The sequence below is a fragment of the Salmo salar genome, chromosome ssa03 (assembly GCF_905237065.1).
Source record: "Salmo salar chromosome ssa03, Ssal_v3.1, whole genome shotgun sequence".
Taxonomy (NCBI): domain Eukaryota; kingdom Metazoa; phylum Chordata; class Actinopteri; order Salmoniformes; family Salmonidae; genus Salmo; species Salmo salar.
In genome coordinates this window covers 58,850,982-58,863,457 of record NC_059444.1, presented here as the reverse complement: position 1 = coordinate 58,863,457, position 12,476 = coordinate 58,850,982, and the positions used below count along the sequence as shown (strand labels likewise).

General features: G+C 42.8%; 1 protein-coding gene across 1 annotated transcript in view; it reads right to left on the bottom strand.

Moving 5' to 3' along the window:
- LOC106600796 (G protein-activated inward rectifier potassium channel 1) overlaps positions 1–5,244 on the bottom strand; it is a 37,717-nt gene extending 32,473 nt beyond the window's left edge. Inside the window, exon 1 of the mRNA XM_014192471.2 lies at positions 4,253–5,244. Coding sequence (XP_014047946.1) covers positions 4,253–4,921 — 669 coding nt within the window. The 5' untranslated portion in view covers positions 4,922–5,244. The remainder of the gene's footprint in view (positions 1–4,252) is intronic.
- Positions 5,245–12,476: the final 7,232 nt, after the last annotated feature.

Here is a 12,476-nt window from a genome sequence, read left to right as displayed (position 1 = left end):
TCCATCTGCGTTCCGCGTTCCACGTTCCACTTCTATATCACTCATGGGTCACATGGTCTCTGGCAGCGATATAAGAAATAAAACACACTCCGCCACACACCTCAAACACACACTTCACGCGTGGCTTCCTTTATTGCCTCGGATAACAATGTGGGATGAGAGGCCAGGTGATAGTGTTAACCCTTCCACTGCCTTGGATGGGATGATGTAGTGTGGTGTGTGTGTGTGTGTGTGTGTGTGTGTGTGTGTGTGTGTGTGTGTGTGTGTGTGTGTGTGTGTGTGTGTGTGTGTGTGTGTGTGTGTGTGTGTGTGTGTGTGTGTGTGTGTGTGTGTACGCACACACACACACACAGAGCATTAACACATCAGACATGACAGGCTCTGAGGATCAATGTCTGCAAATCCAACCTTAAGCCCTCTGTAGCTTTCACAGCTTTTCACAGCCCACACTTAGAATTGCATCTCCCAGTGCTAGTAGCTGCCTGCCTGTCTAGTCTATACCACATCTCCCACCTTGACACAGTTTGCTACAACAGAAACATTATCCTGCAGCAACAAGAAAGGTAGATGACTATGTGGATTATAATTCATGGACATTCTAGGGGTTGATCATTTCTTTGTAAGGAAAAATACATTCTGAAATATCAAAGTGGAAATTACAAATGCCTTTTTAAACCTCAAATACACTACAAATTAAGATCCTACATCTGTATACCTGTCACCCAATCTATCTCTCTCTCTCTCTCTCTCTCTCTGTCTCTCTCTCCCTGTCTCTCTCTCTCTCTCTCTCTATTTCTCTCTCTCTCTCTCTCTGTATTTTATATTACAGCCTTTTCTCTTCTCTTTCTCCATTCAGCTGTGCCTCTCCCATATTTTGGTGTGAGAGCGAGGAGCGTTCCAACAGGATGCACTCGGAGGCTTACTGAGTCTGCCTGACACTGCCAGCACCAGCTCTGGGTTTGGATGGCTGTCAGCTGTGACAGCTCTGATTGGTCTGTTTCTGTGCCCTGTGAGATGGAGCATCGCCCTTCTGCTCTCTGCTCTCCTCTAGTAATCAGCCACGCCACTTCAGCAGGGCTGCATTACGCGAGGCTACACCACGCTAGTCAAAACAACACTTTCCCCCAAACAACAAACAAGTAGCCTAGCTACCAGTGATCAGGCCGGCATTCGACAAGGACTGGACTGTCGCTTGACTCAGCCAGCTCACAGTGCCAGTCAAATCATCCAGCAAAAGTCTTATAAAAGAAATCTTTGCATAGGCCTATATTCACGGTTACTGCCTGCAGAATTGGCCCCGCTGCTTTTTCGATGTGGGTTCTGTGGTTGGCTGTGCGATTGGTGGGTTTGATTGAAGTGCCGCTCACTGGCTGGAATGAAATGTGGACTGTGACTGACAGACGTGGGCACAAGGACCAGATGCCTTAACTACACCATGTTGTAAACTCAAACAGTAATCCTGCCAATACTGCCTGCCCATCTTCTCCTCTGTCTTTTATGAGCTTCTAAATGAGCAGCTGTCACTGCCAGACACACACACCTATGTACACACATTCTGCACAGTCCTACAGTATGTATGTATGTATGTATGTATTTTTATTTTAGCAGATGCTCTTATCCAGAGCGACTTACAGTAGTGAATGCATACATTTCATACATTTTAATTATTATTATTTTTTTATTTTTTTGTACTGGCCCCCCGTGGGAATCGAGCGCACAACCCTGGCGTTGCACACACCATGCTCTACCAACTGAGCCACAGGGAAGAGGTATCATCTATGTATGTATGTATGTATGTTTGTATGTATGAATGATGGGACTTAACTGAAGAAGGAATACAGGAGTTCATCAAGACTTTGCTTTTCGCCAACCGATATGTTCTCTATTTGTCTGATTGGTGTCAAGTGGTTCTAGCACCTTATGCAATATGCCAGGTCATGTTACGGTGTATATTTACGAACAAACGGCAAGTCAATACCTAAATGGAAGGTGGAGAGGACTATTTAAAAACCTGTACAGATTTGTGAGTGGGGGAACAGGTGGAAGAGGGGCACGATTCAACAGCACCACCATCGTCCCTCTACTAATACTGCACTGACAAAATATACACATTTACTTATTTACAAAATAGCATGATTCCTGTGAAGAAATGTTTCATTTTCCATGACTATAATTCATGTTAACTTTTACAACTGTTTTAATATGATTAATTTCATTTGTTTTCAGATATGTTTTCCCAAAACTAGGAGGCTTATTTGTACATTTTTGTGCCAGCTAAAGGATCTTTGAAGTGAAAGTAGCACAGGGCTGTGCTGTGAAGCCTGACAGCAGAGCAACAATACTAAAGAGCCCAGAGCACAGTGTGGGTTGTATGGATGATACCTCAAAGAGAGAACGAGAGAGCAGGAGAGGAGGAGGGGGATGATGTTTATTCTTTCATTTTTTCCCCTTTTGTAGTCAGAAAGAAAAGGTGAGTGTGGGTTTCTTACTCGTGCTCAAAGTGCCTGTTCACATATTCCATGGCGCAATCTCTGTGTGTGCCTCTCATAGCCTAACCGCTGGGCAAACACTGGGCACACGCTGGTTGAATCAAAGTTGTTTCCACGTCATTCCACTGGACACAGACGTTGAATGGACGTTGAATGGACGTCTGTGCCCAGTGGGTACTTTCTTTCTCTCCCGTCCTCCTTTTTCCTGTCAAAATACACCCACCCTAGGGGAGCTTTATATCGTGAAGGCGCCTGCGTCTGTGCTTGAGCCCTATTCAATTATTACACACGCTAAACCAATCATCAAACTAGCCCTCCAGTAAATGACCAGTCATTTGGAGAACCGTGCACCCTGTCACAGGTGTGATGCACCCCTCCAGCTGCTGTAAATGGTCTGCCTGGGAGGCTGAGCGAGAGGACGGGGTTCATCCCAGAAAAACACCCTGCTTGGGGCTATTTATTGTCTGTTCTGACTGTGTGCCTAGGAGGCTGTTCTCTTTGGGGACTGCCTGACTGTGACTGTAGAGTGGTGGGGTTCTCCCTGCCTCTCTCTCTCTCCCAGCCACACTGGATGTATGTATTATTAAGTTGACCCGCGGCATGTTCAATGTGCTGATGTGTTCGCGGTGGGGGAACACATACCTAAACAAGCTCAAAGTGTGTGTGTGCGTGTGTGCGTGCGCGTGTGTGTGTGTTCCCAGAAACCAATGTTTTTTGCTTCTCTTTGGTTTCATATCGGAGTGTCTCTAAAAAGTCCTATTCAAACATCACATTGTAAGCCAGACCGTACAACATGAGAGTGAAGATGAAAGATGTATCCACATGCACTATAAATATGATTTATTCCTTTACTCCAGGGTCTTAAGTCCAGGGCCACTTCTGACCTGATATCATGCTTGATCGGGGTGAGCAGTATGTATGGCTGATGATGATTTGTTTCTGTGTGTTTTCATGGCTGTAGTTTTAACTGTCAAACGCCAGCCTGAGAGCCCAGATCTCTGCCAGAGCAGCTCACTGATACACTACCGTGTCCCGCAGTTAAACCACCTGCTCTTCTAAATGTCACTGGCTGAAGGGTGACTGATGTCGGACACGCTGTAGCTGCGCCACTGAAGACCTCTCATCTCTCTCTCTCTCTCTCTCTCTCTCTCTCTCTCTCTTTCTCAGCTGCCCCCTCTCTTCCTCTCTCTCTCTCAACCCCTCTCTGTCTCTCTCTCTCTCTCTCTCTTATCAGACCCTGTCTTGGACACGTCTGTCACTCAGCCGAAATACAATCTCACTACTGAGGATCATGGTATACTATCTTAAGCCTTTTTTGTTTAACAAGGCACACACTGTGGACTAAGACCTGCTTATAATTAAGCATAGAAAAAGAAGATGAATGAATGCAACTGCTATCATAGCGCAGATAGAATCCTGTAGGTTTACTCTATTCAATGTGATTACATGTAATACATTTTCTTGTGCTGTTTGCCACTTTCAGGTTGAATTCATTGTTTGTCACAGCATTTTAGGACCCCAAATGCAGACGGGGGGATGGAGAAGCACATACTGTATAGGCTATGTGAAATAATGAATGCGAATATAATACATGATCATTAGTTACGCACATTAAATATGACATTAGCACGCAACATCTTGGCATTTTATGCCTGGGAGTTTAATTTTCCCCTACCCCTAAAAGGCTTTTAGTAGAGAATTATCACCGTGGGTCATTTTATGATCAGTTGCCTAAATACCCCGGTGGTGCTTGCTTACCTTACCTTTATGAGTTTGCACCTGATCTGCGCGGACACCATATGGCTGTTTCGCAGGTTGCCCACGCGGAACATGAGGCACAGTTTCCCGTCGCGCTGCGAGATCACTGAGTCCTGGCTAAACATAAGCGTCTCTGCGCGCTTCTTGGGCTGGGACATTTTAATGAACATGCAGCCGATCAGAAAGGCGTCCACGATAGACCCCAGCAGCGACTGGAACAAGAAGAGAATGATGCCCTCTGGACATTTCTCCGTTATGTAGCGGTAGCCGTAGCCGATGGTGGCCTCGGTCTCTATGAAGAATAGGAAAGCGGAGGGGAAGTTGTAAACGTTGGCAACGCAGGGGGTGTAGGACGAGTCGTGGCCATGGTTTATGTCCCCTCTGATGTAGGCGATGATCCACCACATAGAAGCCATGACCAGCCATGCTACTGTATAGGTCAGAACAAAGATAAGTAAGTTCCATCGCCACTTGAGGTCCACCAAGGTGGTGAAGAGGTCGGAGATGTATCGGCTGGTCTCCCCGCCGAGGTTCCCGTGCTGTACGTTGCAACGACCGTTCTTCTCCACGAACCGCTGGCGTTTCTTTTTGACAGGTGCAGTAAAAGCGGTGGTGTCTCGGTTTGTATTCACCACCTGATAGTCCTCCCCAAATTTCCTCCGTAGCGCGGCCATAACTTTATCAGAGTGTGAAAAAAAAATCACTTGCAGTTTTGATCCATTACTTTGTTGTCTTTGTTTCACAAAGACTTGTTATCTGTAGTGCGCAAAGGTCTCCATGGCAATAACGCGCTGCGCAAGGATCTGGGTATACTCCCCAAAACAGTGCACTCTTTACAAAAGCTTTTAACCTACTCTCACCGGCTTTAGTTGAACATTTTACACAAAAAATATATGATGGGTTGGTGTGCCATAAGGAGGTAATGGTTATTCACTCGCTGTCCCTCCACTTTCGATTAAAGTGAGACTGCGCTCGGAGTAGACTGTCTCCTGAACAGACATGCCCACACTGAGAGCTAGCGAGAGACAGTGTGTGTGTGTGTGTGTGTGTGTGTGTGTGTGTGTGTGTGCAAGAGAGAGAGAGGGGGGTATTCAATATAATTTATCAGCAGATTTTTTTTATATTAAAATTAAATATATATATATGTCATTCAAAAACTATATTCCTTGAGGAGAGGTAGGCCTGTGGAGAGGATCATTACCAAAAACAACCACTTGATTAGGCTACGGTAGCCTATTGAAACTCGGGATGGTTGGACCCCATGCAGCCTTCCCCGCTACCTGCTCTCAAGTCAGGTAATGCCACCTTGCGGACAGAAAACGCACGTACAGTCGGATGAGCGTAGCGCAGGGGTCAGTGATTTGGTGGGCCTATACTTTTCTTTGAGGCCGTCTATGAAAACAGTCAAAAAGAAACCGTGTTTATTAATTTACTCCAATTTGCTTTGCAGCAACTTTCATGTGCACTCTATTTCTACACAGCTCCAAATGTAACCCCCTTGCTAATGTAGTAGCTCTTCTTTAGTTTCATGTGGAGAGGCTGTTATTGATTCAAACATACTCCAGGCCCTTTTCAGACATGTCCCAGAGGACATCTTCAAAACAGTGGGTAGATTCGACCTTGGCACTTGCTGCTAATCAGCCCAGCACAAAGGAATGTATTGTAACTGTAAAAGATGTCTGAATCCTGTGAATAGTTATGCTATAATGCTAATTCCTGTTAGTCCGATTCTGCATTGATTGAACTTCATAACCATCTATATGTCTCCTAGACCTGTCTGTCTGTCCATTCCACATGGTCACTGATGTCCAGGTCATTTTATATACACTGAGTATACAAAACATCCAGAACATAGACTGACCAAGTGAATCCAGGTGAAAGCTATGACCACTTCAATCCACTTCAATTACTGTAGATTGAAGGGGAGGAGACAGGTTCAAGGAGGATTTTTAAGCCTTGAGACAATTGAGACATGTATTGCGTATGTGTGCCATTCAGAGGGTGAATGGGAAAGACAAAAGATCGACAGTAAGTGCATTTGAATTGGGTATGATAATAGGTGCCAGGCACACCAGTTTGTGTGAACTGCAACGCTACTGGGTTTTTCACACTCAACAATTTCCATTGTGAATCAAAAATGGTCCATCACCCAAAGGACATCCAGCCAATTTTACACAACTGTGGGAAGATTTGGAGTCAACATGAGACGGCATCCATGTGGAACGCTTTCGACACCCTGTAGAGTCCATGCCTCGACAAATTAAGGCTGTTCTGAGGGGCAAAGGGGGGTGTTCTTAACATTTTGTACAATCAGTTTATATCAAAACAATTATATACTGTATCACACATGGGGCAGTGTCATTGTTTAGTTTAGGCTAATTATAGGCCCAACTTATTCTGGCTTTACCTCGTGTTTATAGAGAGAGAGAGAGAGAGAGTAGTGTGGCTGATGACATAGGTCTGTTCAGCAGAGCAGTTGGATCAAATACATTTTCTGTTGCAGTAATACAATCGTCTGTTACTGCCATTAACAGGCCCACAAGGAGATAACCATCTTTTTCACTGTGATTAGTCACATATGGATAGATTCCCAGTAATCTAACAGACAGATAGACAATGAATGGGTGTGCTGTTGTGTTCAAATGAAATGAGAAGGGGTTCCCAGAGGTTAGACACTCAACAGATCTTTTCGGAATACTTTTTTTTTTACCACCTATAGTACCAGTCAAAGTTTGGACACACCTATTCATTCAAGGGTTATTCTTTGTTTTTTACTATGTTCTACATTGTAGAATAATAGTGAAGACATCAAAACTATGAAATAACACATGGTCATGTAGTCATGTAGTAACCAAAAAAGTATAAAACAAATCGAAATATATTTTTGATTCTTCAAAGTCGCCATCTGTCACGACTTACACCGAAGTCGATCCCTCTCCTTGTTCGGGCGGCGTTCGGCGGTCGACGTCACCAGCCTTCTAACCACCGCCGATCCACTTTTCATTTTCCATTTGTTTTGTCTTTGTTTTACACACCTGATTTCAATCCCACAATTACTTGTTCATTATTTAACCCTCTGTTCCCCCATGGTTTTTTGTGAGTGATTGTTTGTTGTATTTTCGGTCTGTCATGGTGTGCGTGTAGTTGTTACTTTGTATATTTTACATTTTGAGTAAAAATACGTTGATTACTCATATCTGCAGTCCTGCGCCTGACTCTCTACACCAGCTACACATAGGACCCATTACACCATCCTTTGCCTTGATGACAGCTTTGTACACGCTTGGCATTTTCTCAACCAGCTTCACCTGGAATGCTTTTCCAACAGTCTTGAAGGAGTTCCCGCATATGCTGAGCACTTGTTGGCTGATTTTCCTTCACTCTGTGGTCCAAATCATCCCAAATCATCTCAATTGGGTTGAGGTTGGGGGATTGTGGAGGCCAGGTCGTCTGATGCAGCACTCCATCACCCTTCTTCTTAGTCAAATAGCCCTTACACAGCCTGGAGGTCTGTTTTGGGTCATTGTCCTGTTGAAAAACAAATGATAGTCCCACTAATAACCAGATGGAATGGTGTATGTTGCACAATGGTGGGGTAGACATGCTGGTTAAGTGTGCCTTGAATTCTAAATAAATCACAGACAGTGTCAGCAGTAAAGCACCCCCAAACCATCACACCTCCTCCTCCATGCTTAACGGTGGGAACCACACATGCAGAGATAATCCATTCACCTACTCTGCATCTCACAAAGACACGCCGGTTGGAACCAAAAGTCTCAAATTTTGACTCAGCAGACCAAAGAACAGATTTCCACTGGTCTAATGTCCATTGCTCGTGTTTCTTGGCCCAAGAAAGTCTCTTCTTATTATTGGTGTCCTTTAGTAGTGGTTTCTTTGCAGAAATTAGACCATGAAGGCCTGATTCACGCAGTCTCCTCTGAACAGTTGAGTTGATGTTGAGATGTGTCTGTTATTTGAACTCTGTAAAGCATTTATTTGGGCTGCAATTTCTGAGGCTGGTAACTAATGAACTTGTCCTCTGCAGCAGAGGTAACTCTGGGTCTTCCTTTCCTGTGGCGGTTCTCATGAGAGTCAGTTTCATCATAGCGCTTGATGATTTTTGTAACTGCACTTAAAGAAACTTAGAAAGTTCTTGACATTTTCAGGATTGACTGATGGACTGTCATTTCTCTTTGCTTACTTGAGCTGTTCTTTCCATAATATGGACTTGGTCTTTTACCAAATATCACTATCTTCTGTATACAACCCTGCCTTGTCACAGCACAACTGATTGGCTCAAACGCATTAAGAATGAAAGAAATTCCACAATTAACTTTTAACAAGGCATACCTGTTAATTGAAATGCATTCCAGGTGACTACCTCATGAAGCTGGTTGAGAGAATGCCAAGAGTGTGCAAAGCTGTCATCAAGGCAAAGGGTGGCTACTTTGAAGATTTTCAAATATAAAACACTTGCTTGGTTACTACATGATTCCATATGTGCTATTTCATAGTTTTGATGTCTTCACTAAGAAAATAGTACAAATAATGAAAAACCCTTGAATGAGTCGGTGTGTCCAAACGTTTGGCTGGTACTGTATGTTGAAATAAGAGTATTGAGTCATTGCCAAATATACTGTATCAGCAACTGGCTGTATCAACAACTGCCAGTTTAAAATGAACAAGTTGGATCTTATTATATTCAATGTTTATTGCTTTCCTCTGGAAAAGAATATCCCAAGACTGACTGGTGTAATTTTCCCTCTGGCTCTAAATTATAGTGAGGGAGATATCAAATAAAGAAATTATATGGATTCTTTGCAGGTTTTCGTTGATAGGCCTGTTGAAAACTGTATTAAAAGCATCCATCAGAAATTATACTGCAGATGAATATAATGGGAATTACTGCTTCCACCGGCTCCCAAAGTGTGTGTGTGTGTGTGTGTGTGTGTGTGTGTGTGTGTGTGTGTGTGTGTGTGTGTGTGTGTGTGTGTGTGTGTGTGTGTGTGTGTGTGTGTGTGTGTGTGTGTGTGTGTGTGTGTGTGTGTGTGTGTGTGTGTGTGTCATGAATATTGATCTGATCTGAACCAGTCTTTATAACCCCCTAGAGTGACGTCATATTGAATATTGTATAGCTACCTGTGTGTTTATGCTAGAGACCGTCTTGTAGTGGATACAGCGCAATCCCCTCTTTCCGCTGTCAGCTGAGATATAAAGTTTGCGCCCATTCCATAACATGGGGCTTGTGAAAGCAGCCTTTTTTTTTACACATGAAAGGATCCGGATAAGAAAGTCATCACGAAATCGGCTGTAGAACCCAAACCGTGTGAGCTACAAAGTAATATTTCAAAGAGGTCTTCTCACAAAACTGACTGTCCAGACCAAACTGTTGGAGCTACAAACTAATATGTCACCAAAATCGAAAGGAGACTCTCACAAACACGAAGGTGTCAGTTGTTTTGCTCAACTACACACATAAGCTTCAGGGGAGTCATCTGAATTTAACCCAGTACTGGGCTGTAGAAATTACAAAAAGTGCATAGGGGGTCAAATGTGCCAAAAATAATGTGACAAAACATAAAGTTTTTTCTTATCTTTCAGATATAGGACAGACACTTCAAAACCTTGTTGCTTATTATTTCTTTTTTTGACTTTCTGTTTTGCCTTTTATGAATGTGTTATTCAATGTGTTTATATCGGCTATAGCAGTTAACCTGTTAGGGCTAGGGGGCAGTATTGACACGGCCGGATAAAAAACGTACCCGATTTAATCTGGTTACTACTCCTGCCCAGTAACTAGAATATGCATATAATTATTGGCTTTGGATAGAAAACATCCTAAAGTTTCTAAAACTGTTTGAATGGTGTCTGTGAGTATAACAGAACTCATATGGCAGGACAAAACCTGAGAAGATTCCATGCAGGAAGTGGCCTGTCTGACAAGTTGTTGTTCATCTTGGCTCTTTTTATTGAAGACTGAGGATCTTTGCTATAACGTGACACTTCCTACGGCTCCCATAGGTTCTCAGAGCCCGGGAAAAAGCGGAATGATATCGAGGCAGCCTCTGGCTGAAACACATTATCGCGTTTGGCAAGTGGCCGATCAGAGTACTATGGGCTTAGGCGCGTGCCCGAGTCGACCCCATGCTTTATTTTCTTTCGTCTGTTTACCTAAACGCAGATTCCCGGTCGGAATATTATCGCTTTTTTACGAGAAAAATGGCATAAAAATTGATTTTAAACAGCGGTTGACATGCTTCGAAGTACGGTAATGGAATATTTAGAATTTGTTGTCACGAAATGCGCCATGCTCGTCACCCTTATTTACCCTTTCGGATAGTGTCTTGAACGCACGAACAAAACGCCGCTATTTGGATATAACAATGGATTATTTGGGACCAAACCAACATTTGTTATTGAAGTAGAAGTCCTGGGAGTGCATTCTGACGAAGAACAGCAAAGGTAATAACATTTTTCTTATAGTAAATCTGACTTTGGTGAGTGCTAAACTTGCTGGGTGTCTAAATAGCTAGCCCTGTGATGCCGGGCTATCTACTGAGAATATTGCAAAATGTGCTTTCACCGAAAAGCTATTTTAAAATCGGACATATCGAGTGCATAGAGGAGTTCTGTATCTATAATTCTTAAAATAATTGTTATGTTTTTTGTGAACGTTTATCGTGAGTAATTTAGTAAATTCACCGGCAGTGTTCGGTGGGAATGCTAGTCACATGCTAGTCACATGCTAATGTAAAAAGCTGGTTTTTGATATAAATATGAACTTGATTGAACAAAACATGCATGTATTGTATAACATAATGTCCTAGGGTTGTCATCTGATGAAGATCATCAAAGGTTAAGGCTGCATTTAGCTGTGGTTTGGGTTTATGTGACATTATATGCTAGCTTGAAAAATGGGTGTCTGATTATTTCTGGCTCAGTACTCTGCTGACATAATCTAATGTTTTGCTTTCGTTGTAAAGCCTTTTTGAAATCGGACAGTGTGGTTAGATTAACGAGAGTCTTGTCTTTAAAATGGTGTAAAATAGTCATATGTTTGAAAAATTGAAGTTTTTGCATTTTTGAGGTATTTGAATAACGCGCCACGGGATTACACTGGCTGTTGAGTAGGTGGGACTAGCCCATAGAGGTTAACCTGTTTGGGATAGGGGGCAGTATTTTCACGGCCAGATAAAAAACGTACCCGATTTAATCTGGTTATTACTCCTGCCCAGAAACTAGAATATGCATATACTTATTTGATTTGGATAGAAAACACCCTAAAGTTTCTAAAACTGTTTGAATGGTGTCTGTGAGTATAACAGAACTCATATGGCAGGCCAAAACCTGAGAAGATTCTATATGGGAAGTGCCCTGTCTGACCATTTCTTGTCCTTCTATAGCCTCTTTATCAAAAATAGAGGAGCTCTGCTGTAACGTGACATTTTCTAAGGCTCCCATAGGCTCTCAGAAGGCGCCAGAATGGGGAATGATGACACTGCAGTCCCTGGGCGAAAAACAGTAGGGCTTTTGGAAAGTGGTCGTTCTGAGAACAATGACACTGGTGATTATTTCTGGCTGGGTACTTGTTGTAAAGCCTTTTTGAAATCGGACAATGTGGTTAGATAAAGGAGAGTCTTGTCTTTAAAATGATGTAAAATAGTCATGTACATGGGGGTCCTCCATGTACAATGTAAAACACCAAACAAGGCATGAATTAGGCCGATACCCGCTAATTATCAAAAGAAATCCAGAAAAAATACGTTAAATTCTACAAATTCTACAACCACCTAAAAATAATCAATTCCCAAACCTTCCATAACAAAGGCATCATCTACAGAGAGATGAACCAGGAGAAGAGTCCCCTAAGCAAGCTGGTCCTGGGGCTCTGTTCACAAACACAAACAGACCCCACAGAGCCCCAGGACAGCAACACAATTATATCCAACCAAATCATGAGAAAACAAAAAGATAATTACTTGACACATTAGAAAGAATTTACAAAAAAACAGATCAGACTAGAATGCTATTTGGCCCTAAACAGAGAGTACACAGTGGCAGAATACCTGGCTCTCAAGAGAAGACAGGCTATGTGCACACTGCCGACAAAATTAGGTGGAAATTAGGTGGACTTCCTAACCTCCTGCCAAATGTATGACCATATTAGAGACACATATATCGCTCAGATTACACAGACCCACAAAGAATTCAAATCAAATCCAATTTTGA